Raw genomic sequence first — 20,236 nt, forward strand, 5'->3', positions numbered from 1 at the left:
ACAGAAGAACACTTTGTCTATTACAGAAAGTGTGAAAAGGTGCACGCAACACATTACTTCAGTGGCCAGAAGTGAAGGACCTTGATTTTCCTGTACCCAGCATTAAGCAGCCTGTGCTGGGTTGTTGGAAAATGGGCACGCGGATCCACTCCGTGACTGGACTTATCGTCTCTTTGATATTTACATGTCATCTGATTAATGTAAGTAACTTTTCAAATACTTGTTTAGAGTTTCTGATGGGCAGGGTTATGGCCTCAAACAATATTTTGATTCAATTTTGCGCGCTGAAGCACCCACCTTCTATGTCCTAATAAAGGCAAAAGTTTTGCATATAGATTTACAATCCTGTACTAGGCTATTTATGCCAAGCTGTTTTATATGGTCCAGGGGGGCTGCACGTTTAGAGCTGAGATTCCAATCCACACAGTCATGCCATTTTATACTTTCCATAGAGATGCTTTTAATCTGACAAACTAGAACCTCGAGTTGATCTAATTCTGTCCATAGAAACAAGCTATTCATAGCTGGCGTCTACATGCCCTTAAACTTTTAAAAAGAAGTCAGCCTATTAAGCCTTCTCACTTAAGTTGAAACACCACAATTGTATAGTATTGTATTGACTGCATGGTAATAAGTTGGCAACAGTCCACATTATGTCCTGGGTTAGGGTTAATGAACACATGGCAGACATGGAATTTCGTCAGATTAGTTTATGAATTAGCATAGCAGCACATTGCTACCGTGTAGGCATTTACCGTTAGACCAGTGCAGCATAAAATATCACTGTAGCCTACCGCATGCATGCAAAATGTTTAAATGGAAATGGTGTATGGAGGAGGAGAATAAGGGGGGTAACCTACAGTAAATCAATTGATGCAATATGTTCGTCCAGAACCTCTGGAATCCACATTTCTGGGCGAGTGACTTCAATAAGTGGTTCATCGGTTCATAATGTCAATTGATTCTTTGTCATCTGCGGGTTAATGTTTTTGTTTGAAAGCTATTAATGAATCAAGTAAATATCTTTGGGCCAGGTCATCCAGTAATAAATAGTTTGTCCCTGCTACATATGAGATGTCTGGAGCTAAGAAAGAACACAAAGAGATCATGTCTGATCTCACCTATCTGCCCTCTATCATACAAAGTTGTCATGGTCTGGCTACCTGCAATACCGTTTTCCATCGATCAGAGGCAAAGCCACTTAGGAGAGATATAGCATTCTCTTGAACCCCCCAGACATGGCCTACAGTAAGTCTGGCACTTGCTTGAGAAACAGTCAGAGTAAACAGAACATGGCCTAAAGGTTGCAGAACGTTGATCTGTCGAGAACAGAGGGGCTTGGTGATCGCACGCCTTGCAGGACCTATTGGCTGTGCTATGATTCACTGTCATAATATGAATCCCACATTCATAGTTCAGCTTATTTTAAAATTCCCCACAGAGCCATCATGTGTTGCATGTCGACCACACCGCTGAAGGTTATTCGAGATGGCCTTCACCACAGGCTCACTGAAGAGCAAGTATGACAATAGCAACATAATTGAATTATCCGGAAGCAGGAGCATCTGTTTTTTGCATTATGTGTCTGGACTGGGGCGGTCTGGGCTCTTTGATTCAATTAAGCACGTGCACTGGAGTTGCTATGGGGGCTTCTGTCATTCAGGAGGAATGTCAGGGTCATTCACATCAATCAACTCTAACAATGAACACCAATAAAAACACTTAATTGGGTGACAGGCTGCGCTACAACACAGTCAAGTGGCCACATCCTGCTATGATCCACCAGTACATCCTTCTGGGGGTCGTTCAGTCAACGTGGTTTATTGTCGAAAGAGATAATAGCAATAATAGCAAAAGAAAGTTTTACAAAGCTTGAAAAAATTTTGAAGCCTCATGTTCAATTGCATTACTGGAAGAGACGCTATTTGCATATACCCACTAATAGCAAAACTCCACAGTATTTAGGGTGGTCAAGGCCAAGGGTTGTAGTCTCACCATGGCTATCTGCCTGCCTTGCTGTTGATCATATGAGCATTGCTGACAATTTTGGCCCAGCGATCCCAGTATAGACTGCCGCAAGTGTCCGCTGACTTCACTGGGGGGGAGGAGGGAGGCCTGGATTCCTATGACCATATACAGCCTTGGCCATGTCATTGTTGTCTTTTTCATCCTGTGAAATTCAATCCCTTGATTGCCTTGATAGTGTCTAGTGCTCCTATCCAGCAGTATAGTAAATAAGCAAATTAAATCAGTGTCTGTCTTGGCTATCTCTGAAGCTCTCAAACCAGCTAACTGTTTAATTCACAGAGGAGTACGTGACAACTCTATCTACCAATTGGTTCTGCAGTGCTGCAGAGCAAACAGCAGCAGCATACCACAGTTTGAACAGTGCTGAAGGTCTGGGCCCCCCAAGAACTGTTGAGTTAATTGGGAGAAGAGAGTTGGCTCAACAAACATTGCGTTGCTGAGCCAGCGAGAGAGCTCATGAGAGAGGCCATCTTGTTTGATAGGACCTTCCTCTCCTCAAACAAATTGACACATGTGGAGAGCAGGCAGCCTGGCCGGTGTTTACTCTGCAGTGAGGTGTGACTGGGGCCTGGTTGGAGGTCAGAGAGGTGAGGACTCTGAACCTGAGGCTGTTTCACAGTTCACCAGTTCACCTCCTCAAGATTTACACAACTCAGATCAGCCTGTACCTACTGTATGGGAGACAACATTCTGCATTCATTTTTCTCATTATTTCAAAGGCAGTGCCATTGTTATTGGATAGTGAGAACTTCAGATATCAAACTATGAGTTAAGTCTTCTTTTAAAAGTCATTCATTCACACAATTCTAAACTGTTTGCCAAGAAAATAATGGTTCCAGCAAGCAGTGTATTCAGGACTCGTTTAAGAAAGGCAGTAGTCCGTCACACTCAGCTTTACAAACAAACTCCTCAGATGCCGGCCCACAAAGCAGTGTGCTCTGCGGTTGTGGTATTGCTCTGCTTTCATGTGCGTCGCGTCCCTGTCGGGCAGACTCCAAACACAGCTGCAGCTCAGCTGGTACAGCCGGGCCGTGCATGTGCTGACACGCGCGCATACTCCCTTCGACGCAACGGGAGACCCCTCACCCCCCGTCCGCCCCCTTTGCTGTCTTCGCCTCGCGTCTCCTAACCCCAGATCTTCATGACCGTTTTTTGAAACGGGCATCGAAATCGAAACGTTACATGAAAATATGGCCCCTCGCAAAATCTAAACAGGAAAAATGAAGGTCTAAGCGCCGTGGCTGCCTTTTTCCCCCTCTGATATCTGTTCAGTGGTGGATTGTGTTAGAATGAAGCTTGAGCATAGCCTTTCCCTCATACCTCTTTTCTGGATATGTGTGTCAAAGAGCCATTTGAGTTCAGGATGAGGTCACATGAGAAATGGATTGTGTTGAAGGATTGCGTTCTTCCCGGCCTGTCCCCTTGGCCTACGTTCATTGAAATGCTAAGTTAACTGACTGTATGGCACTTTCCCTTTGAAGGCACTTTGTCATTGTCTTTTGAGTGCCTCATTGTCTCACTGCATGGTTCCCATTGGTGTGAAATCACTCGGAAGCCATCCTAATTGTTGAGAAGAGTTAATGTATTGTCATGTATAGCAGCCGCTTCCTGGTTGTACTCAGTGATGCAATGACTCTGGATTTTGGGTTAATGCGAGGATTTCTTGGTTAGTCTCTAGTTTCAGTATTATTCTTTTTCCGCCCTTCCTGGCCAGCACAGCTTGACCCTGTCGTCCTGTGGACTGCTTATCACAAATCCAGCTCATTGTTTCTTATGGCCAGAGCTGATGGCTTCTAACCCTCTGAGCTATGTCTGGAGGGCCCATGCCTTTCCTTCCTTTTAGTGTAAGACAAGCCCCTGCCTGCCCCCCAAAAAAGAGAATCTCAGTTTTCTCAACCTAAAGAAGATTCAAAGTCTCTCATTAAACCATTGACGCTCAGCGAGGGAGGCGGGCTGAGGGAATTTCATTGGCCTACGGTTACAGAGCCTCACTGCAAGAGAAAGATGTTACACTTTCAAAGACAAACACAACCAAAAATGTCATGTGTTTGAGAGGAACTAACAAAGATGTTACTGACAAACCAATTAATTACTGGCCAAGCCTAGAGACACCATGGATGCTCGCTAGATCTGCCAGGGACAAACCAAAAGAACGAATCCCACCAACTAAATCAACAACACGAGATGACTATCAACAACATGCATATTAGTTCATGTGAGGTGTAGCTCTCACGCCATCTTCTATCCAACTGATGCACTGGGCCAACAGGTCTTACATTGCAGCATATTATACAGGGTGCTAGGACTACATGATTGGCTACTTTAGATGGGAGTTTATTTGTTAATACTTTCATAAATTGCCTTATACAAAACCAAAGTGTTAACGACTACAATTCATGCTTATAAATGTGTTACCAGGCTACAATGACAAAGAAAAGAACTACGTATGTGTTCCCTGTCCATGGTTAAACATGGAGAATGGGCTGTACTCTACATACCAGCTGGGACAGCACAGCTGAAACACATCACAAGATGACCAATCAGTAGATCAGTGTCACACTTTGATGATGATGATGATGATGATATTGATAATGACAATGATAATAACAATAATAACAATATAATAATAATAATAATAATAATAATAATAATTCAATTGTATAGCGCTTTTCAAACATGAATTGCACAAGATGCAATCATCTTAACCATGAACAGAATCATATGGTACAATAAGAATAGCATAGATAGCTACAACATTCAATATTAGCCTATACAAAGTACAATATAATAAGGAATACAGAATGGATAATAGTAGCGGCACTGTACAAAAACGAAAATCAAACAAGAAAGATCAGTACTAATCTTGAAACCAACCTCAGGATGGAGAGCAACGAAAACCTGTAACAAATGTGTATGTATGTATGTATAAACATAACATGATTTTTTTTCTCCTAAACTGTGTGTGTGTGTGTGTGTGTGTGTGTGTGTGTGTGTGTGTGTGTGTGTGTGTGTGTGTGTGTGTGTGTGTGTTTGTGTGTGTGTGTGTGTGTGCGTGTGTGTGTGTGTGTGTGGTCTCTATTGACACTGTGTCAACCTGACTCTTTTATCCTGCCTTTGAAAAATGATACTTTATTGAACACTCTGCTGGAAACAACCCCTTCCACTTGCATGAAATACAAAATCTGAACTGGTGCCTGGTCTTAGAGTCAGAACCTCTGACCTTATGGATCCAGGACACTGTAACTGTGATGTAGAGCGTGGTTGGCAAATAGGCCCCTTTTGAAGCCGCTGCCAAAATATGTCTCAGTTTGCCTCTGAGTAGACCTACTTCTGGAAGTGTTTAGCTCTCAAGTCAGCGCTTTGGGCCTCCCCTTGGTACCTCTCTTTCAGCCTCTCTGGCCCTCTCTATCCCTCTCCACCCCCTCTCAGCCTCTATGCCCCTCTCTACCAGCCCCTCTCTGGCCCTCTCAGTCTGTAGAGGCTCGCTGCAGAGGCTAGAGATAAATCCCTGAGCGTCCAGAAGCAGTCTGCTCTGTGTTAGCATGTCAACAGCAGCCCCATGGGAACCCCCCCTTCTCTCTCTCTCTCTCTCTCTCTCTCTCGTAGACTATACACCTGTGTGCTCCATGGGTCACTCTTACTTCTTGTTGTAGTTCTAGCGGGGCGGTCGACCACACTCCATTAGTGGTAAGGTTAAAACATGGCTGCGCACGCTGCGGCTGATTTTCCACCAAGAGAGACCACTGCTTACTCCACACAACACTCCAGCACATCCTCCTGAGCAGCGGAGGAGGAAATCTGTCTGAGTGATTTGTTTCATCATGAGATATGTTTAGAGCAACAGGTCAAAGGGTCGTGATCTGGGGGCTGCCAACAGTCCCATTGTTTGGAGCTGCGGTTTGCGACGGTCTGCACACTTTGGCCCTGCTGAATCATCATCCTGTCGGGGTAATCAACCTGGAATTATCTGCAGGACGAACCTCACTTCCCCAAAGCAAAGTTTACTCAGGCTTTCCTGTGTGCAATTGAGAGCGTGACCCCTAAAAATACCCACAGCCATGAACAGGCTTTATTTGCTGCCCCACCATCTACTCTCCGAAGTGTGTTTGGATTTGAAAAATCCCCAAATCTTCAAGCATCCTTATCTCTAACATCCGTCTCGGCACCTTTAATAATCCCCTTGGAAAGAATAAACATACAGGAATCCACTGTGCTCTCCCAGGGGGAAAAAATGACATCTGAGGTAATATAAAATAGGCAGCAGATGGTTAAGATCCTTCTACTGTTTGAAGTGGTGGTGGCAGAGCTGCATAGCAGATCCATCGCGGTAACCTGGCTGTTAACAGGTTGGAACTAGAAATTTAATAAATTACCTTGAACTGCATGGCAGAGAATCGTGCCAAAACCTTACCCTTTGTGGTTCGTTTTTCTCAGAGGCTTATTGGGGGATATTTGAATTTCCATCACCGTTTGTCTCAACCGAGACCTGCTCTGCGATATTTTCCAACCAGGTTGGTTTCCTTTAAAGGAGCATGTTCCATGTCAGAAGCCAACAAGCGCCCTGTCATGGAAAAAAAAAAAATCTTGATTCAAACAAAATAGCCTTCACACTGTGAAGTTGATGAACAGCGAGCAACAGCGATAGCAAATTCCAGAGACCCTGGCCTTAGGCCTGCATCTGCTGGCCAGAGATGAAGTCTGGACAATGAAGGGGAGAGAAAATGTAGTGTCAAAAATCAGTGACAAGGATCTTCTAAGCTTTGTCCCCACTACTGATGCTAACTTTCTTAAAAGGGGACAAGATTTATTCATATTGACGCTGCACTGTATACAATATGCCAGACAATGCTCCCAAGAGTAAATCTGTTGGCACTGTTTGTTCTTCATTAATACATTTTGTTATAGGTATAAAGTCTTCTTCACCTCTGTTTAAACAATTACTGGTATTGTTTGACAATTAAACTAAGGTAACAAGCAACTATGACATTCACTTGTGTAGTTTCCTTTTCTAATTGGAAGACTGCTTTGTGGGTCAAAGGGGTTGTTGCTCGTAACTAAGCGTGGCTGGAATGATATGGGTGGTTTCGTGGTGGTCCTGTAAAAAAATAAAAAACAAAGAAGGTTGCACATGTGTGCGCGTGTGTGTGTGTGTGTGTGTGTGTGTGTGTGTGCGTGTGTGTGTGTGTGTGTGTGTGAGGTGAAGAAAGCTTCGCGATGGGAGACGGTGTAGGAACGAAACTCAAACCGTTTGATAAGGATGGAATGTGAATCCTGTGTGTGGTTGAGTGCTTCAAAATGATGGCACCGCTGTGCACCATGTCAGCCATTATCACCATCTTGCCTTAAACATTTTCCAGACAAAGGATGTCAAATGCATCCCTTCGGAAAGCACTCAAGGTCATCGCCCTGCTGAGCCTGACTGAATCATTTTAGACCAAATCTTTTTTCATGCTCATGTGGAGTGCCTGTAACAGAGCCCAATGAAAATATTTACCTACATACAGCACGCCCTAACCAACATGATGTTTAGCATCCATCTTATGCCCAGAGGTTTCCCAGTGCTAGAACGGTCTGAAACCCAGTAGTACCTGGCATCCATGCTGGAGCTGAACACTGGCCTTGCAATAGTGTTGCAACTGAGAGAGAATTTCTGTGGTTTTCAGCCCAAAGTGGCTGTGTATAATTTTCCCTCCACCCAAACCATGGGTTGACTCCTGGGGGCTGAGTAGTCATCCAAACACATCTGTGTAGTCTCACAGTCACAAACGGACTTGTTGAGTGTATTTACCAAGCATGTAGATCATGAAGGCTTAGTTCTTTCCTAAATATATCTTCAGTCCCCTGCAAATGCTCTCCGACTCAATTCGTTTTACAATTGCCCTCCATGTTCATAAAGATGAGATCCAGTTGCCCCTTGTAACAGGTAAACAATAATAATGATCTTTTGATTGCAGTTTCAAGAGCAGCTTTATTGAAAGCACATGGTGCTGCCTGTTCGTTCTCTGTGGAAGCGCACAGTTTATGGGAATTAGTCTTCTGGAGGAAACCACCAAGTGTTCCCTCACCACCCAGCTGCGGATGGGTCTGTGGTTGTCAACTGTTGCTCATTATTTGTGCAATTTGTGCAATTTCCCCCCAGGGATCAATACATTACAGTACTACTGCAATACAGTACTACTACTATTAGGATATAAAGAATATTGAACTGCTAAAGCATGATTGTGCTGCTACCAGTTTCATAACTTGGTTTTAGAACTATTTTTTACCTTTGAGTAACTTGAGTTGAAAACACATTTCCAAACCTTTACGTTGATCAAGTCAATTTATGTAACCGATGAATCTTTGCGAGACGACCCAGTCAGGTCAGATCTCCTTGATCTCAGCTCCCCGCGGTCACTCAGGGCAGCGAAGGACTCTGCTCTTAGTTCAGATTCATTCAAGCAGCACATCCAGCCTAGTTGAGCAATTATTGCTTTAAAAGGGGTAATTAAACGGTTCTTCCCCTCAGCTGGGAGAGGGTGAATTATGAGTCCTGGTGAGGCCGGCAGGCGGCGGGGTCAGCCGTGACAGGGACCAGGCAGAGGGACCCGGTCTCTCCTCCACCAGGAGCCTCCCGCCACGCTACCATTACCGCCCTGTCACGGGCACAAAGGGCGGAGTCAAGAGCGCGCTGGGACTGAGATTTGGCACGGAGGTGAGACGGCCGTCAAATTCCCTGGCACAGACACAGGGCCTGCCCGCGGGCACATGTCTAAGTTCACCCTGTTGTTTTGATAGGGACAGAGCCGTCTATTATACCAGGCCTGTTATTTGAAGGATTGGAGTTTTCGTTTGTCTGATCAGCCCAGAAAGTGATGCCTCTGAAAATCCGTCATCGCTATTTCCCCCAGAGCCCCTCAGACAGGCTTGCCGGAGCAGCTGGAACCATGACAACAGAATGTTTGCTCTTATAGGGAAAGTTCTGAAAAGGAGAGGGGGATAACAGTATCTCCATGTTAGGAAATGTAGCATTAATACATCGGTATAATTCCCGAACACAGTGACATTTAAAAGGTGTGAAAGTCAAGAGCCAGAAATCTTCCTCTTTTAGAGCCTTCCTTCTGAGAAGGTCATGAACTGGCTCGGAAGACTCATTTTCCGAGGCGGTGAGTCACACGGCAGTCTGAGACTGTAGTCTAGTTTCACAGCTTGTACTCTCTTACCTCATAGCCTGCCGCCTTTTTTAGCGTCCCAGAACCCTGGCTGTTTTCACACCGACACATGGTGCCTCCCATGCCTGTAATTACCTGCTATTATAATAGGAAATGGATGCTTCACATCTGCTCCCAATGAATGAGCAGGTTGGGCCTCCCGCTTTCTTGTGTTGTAGCATAAACCTCTGGCAAACAGATGTCTCAGTTGGGCCAAGGTAGTTGGTTTGTGAGCGCACCTTCAAATTACACCTCATCTTTGAATTATAAGGACAGATGAAATTAATCTGTCATCTTGCGAAGAGAAGGCCTAGCTGAAGAGAAGGCCTAGCTGAAGAGAAGGCCTAGCTGCCGGCTCTAACTATGATGACAGCCTCCTTTGTAATATAAACATAATAACACTTTCACATACTTTTTTTGACCTAAGGCGTATTGCCATGCTGTGGTAATCTTTTCAGATTTGTGAGGTTTGTGGACTTATAGGTATAAGTTATAATAAAAGGAAGTAGTAGGACATAGTAGTACACCATCCTGATTGTGATATCAGCAATGCACATGTTAAATGAGGGGCCCATTGCCCTAGAGATGATGGGATGTGTTTTTTTCTTGTTAAAAGACCAAACGTTCATGTTAACGGCTCCATTTCATGTCCCAGTCCTACAGGGGCCAGCTAATTGTAATGAGCACATTTACCAAGCGGCACAGGAGCAGGAGCTCATTTATAGGTTTTAAGTGGCACATCTGCGACGGCCAACCTCAGTATGGTTTGTGGTTTCAGTTACTTGATGGAGGGATTATTGCTCATTAGGTCATGTGGGAATGTTAAAGGGTGCTTCCTTTTCTGTCACTTTGGGTTAAGGTAAATTTACAGCCGAAAAGAGTTTGAAGCCCACCTGTATGTGTGTGCGCGTGCATGTGTGTGGGTGTGTGTGTGTGATGTTGAGTTCTTTTGAATATCAAGCTCCAGTGGAGTCATGAGTCGTATGCCGTACATGTGCCATTAGTTTACTCTATCTATCTTTATCCATCCATGACTGTTTACTATAGAGAGTCAAGTTGTTTACTTGCTGTTGAGAACTTTATTTGGAGCTGGTCATAGTTCTGCACTGTATTAATGTATGTCTTTATTTTAGGAGTACCTAGGGAAGGAAGACTACTTTAAGGGAGGGGCATGTTTAATTTTGGTCTGGGATTTTATCTAGCTTGCTTAGCTGTGAATGAAACAGGCGGGGCTCTGTCTGGGGGAATTCCGGGCTCATGGACAATAGAATCGCTGTCAAGATTCTAGAAGTGATCTTTTCACTCACTTACCGCTGTCCAAACAATGCAGGATGTCCTGGTGTCATATCACATCAAGAGCTTTCATCATTCTATCAAAATAGGTAACAGCCAGGTATCACCGATAAAGTATACCATATGTACGCTTTTGCTATTGAGAAACCCATTCATTATAAACCTCGCTCTAACCCTAACCACTCTTAATGCATAACCCTAACCACTCTAAATGCCCAAACCTAACCACTCCTAACCACTCTTAATGCCTAACCCTAACCACTCTTAATGCCTAACCCTAACCACTCTTAATGCCTAACCCTAACCACTCTAAATGCCTAAACCAAACCACTCTTAACGCCTAACCCTAACCACTCTTAACGCCTAACCCTAACCACTCTTAATGCCTAACCCTTACCACTCTTAATGCCTAACCCTAACCACTCTAACCCTAACCAATGCCTAACCCTAACCACTCATAGGTAACACACCGCTTATCTATATAGAAGAACCCTATTGATTAAAATTAATATATTGTACATAGGGAATGCATTATAGTAATGTGCAATATGAACTCACTTGAATGTTTCTAGGTACTGAATGCAGGTGTCTCACCTTGTCTCACTCAAAGTATGATTTGAAGGGAAGTTTGTGTTTGCACATCTGAAGTCAGAGGTATGTGTATAATGGATAAACAGGCTTGGGTTCCTAGGCCTACTGTCATTTCAGTAGACACTGTCTTTGTCTCCAGATGTGCTACAGTACAGACCCACTAAATCAGACTATGACTAATGACAGCTCCAAAACACAAGTACTGTTGAATCAGCCTTTCCTGATAAACCCTCAAAGGGACATTGTCTACTGTACACAGGGATATTCCCAAGCCTTTCTAAGGGTGCGTGTCCACCGGCAAACGTGTATTGTAGACCTGGCGCTTTTTTCTTGTTGGTTACAACGGGTAATGAGCTCCAGGGCACTATAGAGGTGAGAGCTGTGTTCCAAGTGCATTTTAGCACTATGAGCTCTAGGCTTTTTTTTCAGTTGAAAGAAGTTTAACTTTTTTGGGCTAGAGCACAGGTTGTAAAAGGCTGTTCTGACAATGAGGGCAGTCAATTTTTGGCAAAACCGCAGAGACAGCGAACCTTAGCACTAGCTTACATTAGCTAGCTATCTTAACTTGGCTAGTTAATTTGCAGTCTGCAAAAACACGGCACTCGTTGCTAACGTATAGCTATAACTGCAAGACATCGGTAGCCTAGTGAGTTCAGTGCCTGGGCAGTTTATCTTCGGTCTAATGGCTCATACAGACTTCACAAATTCAGGCCGATTTTGGGCCGATTTTTTGTCGCCAACAGTGTCAATGTTTGTCAAAAATGTTAACGTCGGGAACGACGAAAAGCCTTTTAGTGGAATATAATTGAAGATCAGAGATTTGGCATCTGGGACGTCCTACGACACACCGATGAAAAGTCTAGCATGTCATAATTTTTTGTATTTTCCTGCCTGTCTGACATCTCCTGCGACCATGCCTATGACGTACCTTGATGTTGATCAATAGGATAACAGTGTTCTTTACATGTTAACACATCCGTTACCTCAAGTTCTCCTTGAAGGACAGACAGCCCATAGCCTGCTGTCCTCTTCGAGACACCCAGGAACGGGTCCACAATCATTTTTTCTTTATTTTATTTTTTCTTTATTTTTTATAGCCTAGTTGTGGTAGCCTACATATCATGGTTTCGGCAGTCAAAAGATAACTCAAAACTCAAAGATAATGAAGGGGAGTCAGATTCTGCTGGGGAATTCTTTGGCATAACACCCCACCACCATAATTTCTAGTATAAATAAAGCTTGAAGTGCATGCAATACTTCTTCCATGATGGACAGTTTCTTGACTCAACTACTTGAACTTGCAATATGACGCGCATGGTCGTGAAAGACAGCAAACAATGATTTGTCACGGTCATTTGTGTAGTGTTGCCAGTATCCCGGACACCACCTAATCTGACATGTCATGGTAGACAAAAATATTGTGTAGTCTGTACGGGCCCCCACCAACTGTCATTCATAACCATATCTTCATCCTGCAGTCACAGCCTGCCTATCCTGTCTCCTCCAACCCCACTCAGCGCTTGGCCAGTGTCCCTCCCCCTACTTGCTTCTAGAGCTGGAGGGATTTCAACAACTTGATGAACTCCGTGTGCAAAATGTACTACTGTTGAAACAACAGCTGCCAAAACTTTTAGCTACTTTTAGCCAAGTTATTTCTCTCGTTAAACCCCTTGAGTAGTGGGAGGAATGAGTGGGTGGACTTCTTCGTTTGTATTACGGCCTGCTTTATGGACATGCTAAGATAGCAAGATAAAATCGGATATGCATTATATAGAACTATAGAGACAGGGCTACAGTATAGCTGGCCCAACATAGGACCTGTGTGCCTGATGAAATCTGACCCCGGCGACCCCAGGATTCTCCGTCTCAGCCTCTCCTTCATGGCCCAGGCGGAGAGGAGATAATCCTGTGGTCTGCGAGTGCCCGGCTCCTTGATCCTTTGTCAGTGGGTGACAGGGGGAGGCTAAATCCAAGGATTTAAACCAGAGAATGGAGCTGCGGAGAGCCAATCAGAGACAAAGCATTTCATGCAGACAAAGTGGGGCACCTGATCCTTTCTCACATGCTGAACCCAAATAATTGGCTGCAGGAATGTTCACATTTCCCCGCTTGAGGTTGGCTGTGAAGAGCAACGGCTGGCTTTGTAGCCGCCTGTTAATTTGCCATGATCCTCCGATCGGGGAAAGCAGGTCGCCCCCGGCAGAACATGGACGAAAACCTGGAAAATTGCCTGTTAGCCCCAAGCACAGGGTCATGTACCGTAGCTAGAGGTGGATGTGCTTCATGACATTTGAGCGTTCTTGGGCAGCAACAGTGTGTTTCACGAATGAGTTATGGAAATCTTTTGAAAATATTTATTTTTGGACATATTCCATGAAGCAAGAGCCTTATCGCCTCTATAAAGAAATTAGTCATGCATTACATTGGTTTGTACCAATTTGTTCACATCTGTATGCAAGCTCTGAGGAACATCTTACAGTGTGTTAAGTGCAGAGCTATTTTAAGATTTCCGAGTCCATTTTTCCAGGAGGGTTTCTACTGAAATGCTGAGCAGCTGCTGGCCGTGTCCTCCACTTCTCACCACAGGCCCGGTTCTGAACCGTTCCTTTCTTCAATGTTTATTGGTTTTTGGGCTGGAGGTGACCTCAGATGGGAAGGTGCGAGGATTTGCAAAGCTGTGTGTTTGCCACCTACTGTACTATGCCTGTGGTACGACGAATCTGGGAACGGTTTGGGGCAGCCGGCAGGAGAGGTTTTAACAAAAGCATCTTTGAATATGTAACTGGATTCAGGTTACTACTGTACAAACAAACCCATGGACTCACACACTGGGATATTGTAGGGCTCAATGTTTGGATATAAAGAGCTGCATTAGAGAGGTGGGGTGATCCCCTCAGGGTCTCATTGACTCTGAACATTACTCACCTGAGAGAAAACTCATTGATTTCTATATTACAGGGTTTTGACTCTTTCCATTCTCACTTTTGATCATGCTAGCTGAACACAGATATACCATTATGAAGAACGGTTTTAGTGCGGACCTACGGATGAGTCCTGAGATGAAGCTGTTGAAGGAAAAAAAACACTATCCGCACCTCTGAAAGGGACGTCTTTCAAGACTAGCCTTTTCTGATCCACACCGTATGGCTACGTAGAGCAAAGCAGCAGTAAACAGACCACTCTTGCTATTCTGAAATGGTGGTACTTGAACTGCGCTGGAGGGCCGGAGGGCTGGAAGGCCCCCATGGGTCGTCTGCCGCCTATGCTGCCTCCCATTCTGGCCCAGGGGCCTCTGGAGGAGGGTGAAATAACACCTGCAGCTACGTCGCTTCAGAGGTATTTTTATCTCCCCCAAGAATTCCACCTCTGTCCTCCCCGTAGCTCTCCTCTGTCCTCCTCGTAGCTCTCCTGTCTTGATGGGGAAAGGGTCAGTTGTGTTTGGCATTGTCAGGTTTTGGCAAGTCATCCAAACCCCACCCCCCTCCACCCCCACCACTCTGGCGTCTGAGTTAAGCCCTAGGCTGCTCCTCTGAGGTGTTTTGTTTGTGTGTTTTTGTTTGAAAGAGCGTGGATAGCTTTCCGTTATTAAGTCAACAAGCACATTTTGCCAACAGCCATAGAAACTGAGACTAGTATTGTACATAGAAATTACAGCAGCTCTTGTATCGTTTGTGAAAGCTGGAGCCTCTTCATAATCAGTCCCTTGTAGTCATCTCTGGGTATTCCCTACTTTAGATAGCTTGGCTATTTTAGGACCTACAGTGGTCTCTATAAGAAAGGGATATAGCTGGTCTAACTTTCTAATATGATCTGTTAACTTCCTCATAATTAGGTTATTAGGCTGACATTTGAGTACACTTAGCAGCAAGTCCATGTGTGGAACAGTGCTTTGCACCACCGCCTCGCAGCAAGAAGGCCCTGGGTTCAATTCCCACATGGGCCGTCGCCGGCACATGTTCTCCCCCTGACCAGGACTTGGCCTTGGCACTTGGACCAGGTCCCTGGGGGCCCCTGGTGAGGGCTGCCTACTGCTCCTGGCTGCCCTTGGTGGAAGGACAGCATGTGGGGATATTTCAGAGGAAAGATTTCAGCGGCGATGCTCCTGAGTGTGTGTGTGCGTGTGTTCCTCTGTCGCCTCTCCCTCCGTGTGTGTGTGTGTGTGTGTGTGTGTGTGTGTATTGTATGATAAATGAAGCACATTTACCTTTAAATCACAAGTGAAAGGAAATAATCAACTAGCACAATTGTCGTATAAATGTGTGTTGGCACCTATTGCCAGTCTGAACCAACGCTAAAGTATCAGATGACGGCTGTAGGGAAATCTGTTTCCAACAACGCTTGGCCAATCTCTCTGAAATCCCCCATGTAACTGAATGATTGACTGTGATCACAGACGACTGTACTAATTCACATAAACATGGGGGGTTTATAGGTTTTGGGGGCAAATAAAATACATTGGACTGTAGGCCTAAATCCTCAGGTAGTTTTTCAGGATTAAGATGAGGATTTGTAAAACTTTTCCATGCAGTCTCTGGGGCTGATAATGAAAGTTGACCTTATCCCCATGCCATGGTTATTTTTCTTGTGTGTGTGTGCTTGCGTGCATGCGTGCGTGCGTGCGTGTGTGCGTGCGTGTGTGTGCGTGTGTGTGTGTGTGAAGCAGAGCCAGGTCTAATTTCTGTACCCAGTCATCTTGTCTCCCTGCTCCCAGTCGTGTCTTTCCCATGCTGCACAGGTTAAAGAAAACAGCTGTCAGGTCATTCCCAGTGTGAGCGATGGAGCAGCATTAGACTAACTAGGCTTTATGTTTAACACTCACTTTGATATGCACACTGAAGAAGGCCGGATGGCCGAAAACGTTTTGTGCCAATAAAAATACACAGATATTTCTTTGAGTGCGGTCCCCGTCTATCTTAATTCTGATTGTAATTTTCGGGACTACACACCAGTCTGAGCGCAACGGCATATATTATTTCACGCTCAATTTGCTACATCGAAACACCTGGGTCATGATCTAGACATCTTCTTTCAGCCTGGTTATTGTTCATACTGAGTCATTGAGATATAAAGTTGATCATTGCCCTTAATCTTGGCACAATGTAGAAATGGAGTCTTTGAACTGCAGATGGTGTACTTCAATTGCAGCATTGTTTAGCAGGAGGCTTTGTTTTGTGGTTCCATGCTGAAAAAAAGCGTCTCTGATTACCAAAAAAAAGAGGTTCAACGTTGTCGTCGGAGATACTCGTCATGCTGTGACATCCCATAAACCTCACCGTGGTATGCTGACAAATCCCAGTTAATTATGAAACAGCCGTCGCGAATAGCATGACCTTTGGGAACCATCCCAGAGTAGCTTTACAGCATGAAATTATCCTGGCCTGCAGGCTTGTTCTCTCCTCGGCGTTCACACCAACAAGAGAGCTCATGTTCAACAGAAAGGTGATGTCATCGTTTTAGGCCTGCTTTTCTAATGTGAATACTGTAATTTACAGAGCGCAACTTGGAGGCTATATACGTACAGATTGTGCGGTTTGACTGTACTGCGCGGTGTAATACCCCTTCCTCACTGGAATGTGCCTATCAATCCAGTGTGATACTGAGAGAAATGTCAGTTGACTGACTTAACTAGCTTTGACCTGGCACTCTGTGTGGACCTGGCGATGGAAACAGGTGGTGTCAGATTAGCTGGTCCTGAGGTGAGAACGAGAGGCAGAGTGGAGGTCAGAGGTCACGTGACCGCTGCCTCTGCTGGTGTGGAAAACCAGAGCCTTAATCAGAGCCATCAAACAGCTGCTGTTACTTCCCTCCTAACTCCTGGCCCAGGCCTGTTTACTCCGAGCTTAAGTATCACGTCAGTTTCTGTGGCATGCGTGGGGTAGCTCACGATATCTGACCTATGATGGAAATAGTTCTTTTGAACGTTATTATGGTTTCAATTTGAGTTACACGTCATGTATTAAATCAATTGATTATTAGGTGGGGTCGGTTGGCTTGTACATCTGTACAAAGGATGCCTATTATAGTCCTGTATAAGTCCATGTCTTTTGATGTCCTCCTGCGTTTCAAATCTGATCTCCGCCTCTCACTTCAGAGGTGTTCTTCACAGCGTCAGGTCCTGTACGTTATGGAGCCGTGCATTCCTTGGCAGGCCAGGCAAGGGGAAGGAAAGTGGAAGGAAAGGGGAAGGAAAGTGGGCTTCTTGAATGACAGCGCCGATGCTTGGGGCCGTCCCGTTATAAATAAACATCCGCGGCTTCTGCCACCGCCGGTCCCCACGGAGCGCCGCTCAGCTGTCGTCTGGGGAACCGGAGCTGCCTCGAGCCTCTTCCTGTGGGCAGGTCACTCTCCCGAGAGGCGTTAGCGGAAACAGAGAGCTATGTTTAGCCCCGTGATACATGTTGATGTTTTCTTCAGTGTGACAAACACACAAGGTGAGGATTTTTCTGTTTTGTTCGGTGTTTTGACATTGGTCAGGCAGAATTAATTGATTATTGTTATCTGAATTGATAGTTTTTATCTGTTGACAAGTCTGACTCAACAGACGTTGGTTTTGGGGATAAGCCTTGTCATTTCCTTTATTACTGCCCATCAGTGCCACCGATTCATGTGGTCGGCCAATCAGTGGCAATGAGAGATTCTCCCAATCTACAGTTTGTGAAACAACAACAACCTAGCAACCACTCCGCCAGCGACAATTGTCATTGGTTTAAAGAAACCAGTGTTTTCCCCCCATATCCCCGAATCGTAATGAGTCCAGCTAGACCTATCCTGCGCTGGCACAGCGTAAACAAAGTGTGGAGATCTGGCTGGACTCATTGTCTGGCCATGCGAGACTGTTGACTAACGTGTGTTATTACACAGCTCGACAGTTCGAACGCTGAAACGTCTAAGCTTGCGTGAAGCTAACTTAACTATTGACTGTGCTTTCGGTGTGTCTATTGAGAGGCCCAGACAAGACACAACACAGACTTCCACGTCCCCAATGTCTCATTTAGCCTGTCAAATTCAGGCTAAATACAGTAGGCTATCCAATGTTGCAATCTTGCTATGGAGCCAAGCTGCGTTGGTTGCTTGGGGCTCAGCTCTGCCTCAGGGCTCTCAACGTACTAGCGGACCTCTTATTTTTCAATAAGGACTGGCTGGCCGTTCATTATCCCTGTTCAACATCGGCATGGTCTAACATGAACTGATAATAGGCATGCACTTTTGGTGGTATTTTCACCACGCTTGCCATCAGAATAGTAGGCTATAGTATTTTTTAAGGCCTAAACCACCATTCCAATAAAAAGCGAGTGCCCACAGACCACTGAGCCTTATAAAAACATAGGAGGCCTCCTCCCACACTGAAACAGTGAACTGATACTTGTGTGCTTCTGTGATCTGACAGTATATGGATGTAACTGAAGTGTGGTCTCAGGCCGCTTGTTCATTGACAGCAGGGGTCTGCTGCATTGCACCATGGGAGGTAGGTTTACCGTGGAAGCCTAGGTGGTCTCTAGAGAGAGGGGCTCCTGGGGGGACTCCTGCTGGGGTGATAATTGAAGGGGGGCGGGGGGGGGGGTTGTGGTTGAGGTGTCATATTGTCCCTCAAAGACACAGGCAAGGAAAGTTGAACTAGTATGTGTTCACTTCATCAACTTACCCACAGGCAACAATTCACTTCTACTGCTAGTAGATCAAGTACCTCTCTAATCTGAACCCTTTTTTTTTTAACCTTTAGGCAATTGAAGGAACTTTACGTTTCTGACATTCCCTCAGCTAAATCGAAGTTGACAATTTTGAAACTTAAATCGCTGAAGGCAAAGGTGATCTCATTGTGGAATCCGTTCCATTGTTTAGCCACGCGTAGCCTATTCAAGATTCTGCCATCACTCAGGTGGAGAAAGATCCCCTGATTTGAGAGACTTGTGTTTTGGGTGGTATCAGACAGAGGTGTCTGGTTTCACAGCCTTGTCTTCGGCAGGTCTCACCTCTGTTCCCCCTGTCACCATGCTTGCTAACCTTTGACTGAATATGCTCCCCTGTGAGTCATTCTCTGGGTACTTGAATCATACAGTAAAGGGAGAGTGGCACACACCATGGAAATGCTTAGTTGTCAATTCTCTGATTTCGCATTTTGAAACGGATATTTCCTCATGGATTTGTTACTGAAAGTTTCCTTTGTTGTGAAATAAACTTTTGTTTGAGACGGCAGTGACTGAATGCAGTTGAATTGAATGATTTCCCTGCTTTACTCAGATCCCAATTAAAATGGCGGCTAGTAGCCTCTCATAGGTAAATACAGTATGTCCTACAGTGTTGCTAGTCTTTGTTGTCTGTGCTGCGTATTCTCTGTTCTCTCTGTATGTATGGACTAGTGTGCTTGTAGGTATGAATGTGTCTCAGACTCCCTACGTGTGCACACATGCCTGCCAGTCAACCCTCTCTACTGGCTGGATCCACTGTTCCCCTTGTCCCCGGGGAAAAAAGAAAGAGAAAACCTCCCTAGCAGCAACCTACATTTCGTCTTCCTTTGTAATCACTCCCTCTCTCTAATTGTGTTTTTTGGACATCTCTCCTTTCTCTCTCCCCACATAGCTGCCTCGCCATACAAGTCCACACAAGCCAGGCACTTCTTTGGACATGTCTCGCTAAACAATGAGCGTGGTGTAAATAGACAGCAGTGTGAGAGGACGAGGGGGGGGGGGGCTCTCCCTGTGTGCTGTTCATTGCTGGGCTGTGGCGGCTAGCTGCTATGTGGTGGCACCTCGCCATCACAAGGCAGGGGAACCGCCTGGCGGAGAGGAAGCCGCCCGCCTCACAGGGAGGGAGAGAGAGAGAGAGAGAGAGGGAATGATTGAGAGAGAGAGAGGGAGAGAGAGATAGATTGAGAGAGAGAGGGAGAGATTGAGAGAGACAGAGGGAGGGAGAAAGAGAGAGGAAGAGAGAGAGAGAGAGAGAGAGAGGGGGGGGGGCTCTATGAGAGGGGAAAAGAGCCAACAAGTGAATCCCAATGATACATGATAAGGATGGATGTCAGTCACCCCTGAGAAGTAACAGTGTGCTTGCTTATTCACAGTTTGATAATCCTTTAATTCCTAAGAGCTTTCCATATCGTCAGAGTATCTGAGCTCATTAAAACATACTACCGTATG

General features: G+C 45.2%; 1 protein-coding gene across 1 annotated transcript in view; it reads left to right on the top strand.

Moving 5' to 3' along the window:
• Positions 1 to 131: 131 nt before the first annotated feature.
• The window catches only part of hspg2 (heparan sulfate proteoglycan 2), a gene marked incomplete at its 5' end in the record, with an annotated part of 98,700 nt that continues 78,595 nt past the window's right edge, over positions 132 to 20,236 (top strand). The window contains one exon of the mRNA XM_084445331.1: positions 132 to 200. Coding sequence (XP_084301457.1) covers positions 132 to 200 — 69 coding nt within the window. The remainder of the gene's footprint in view (positions 201 to 20,236) is intronic.

Source organism: Borostomias antarcticus, assembly GCF_949987555.1.
Source record: "Borostomias antarcticus genome assembly, chromosome: 11".
NCBI classification, from domain to species: Eukaryota; Metazoa; Chordata; class Actinopteri; order Stomiiformes; family Stomiidae; genus Borostomias; species Borostomias antarcticus.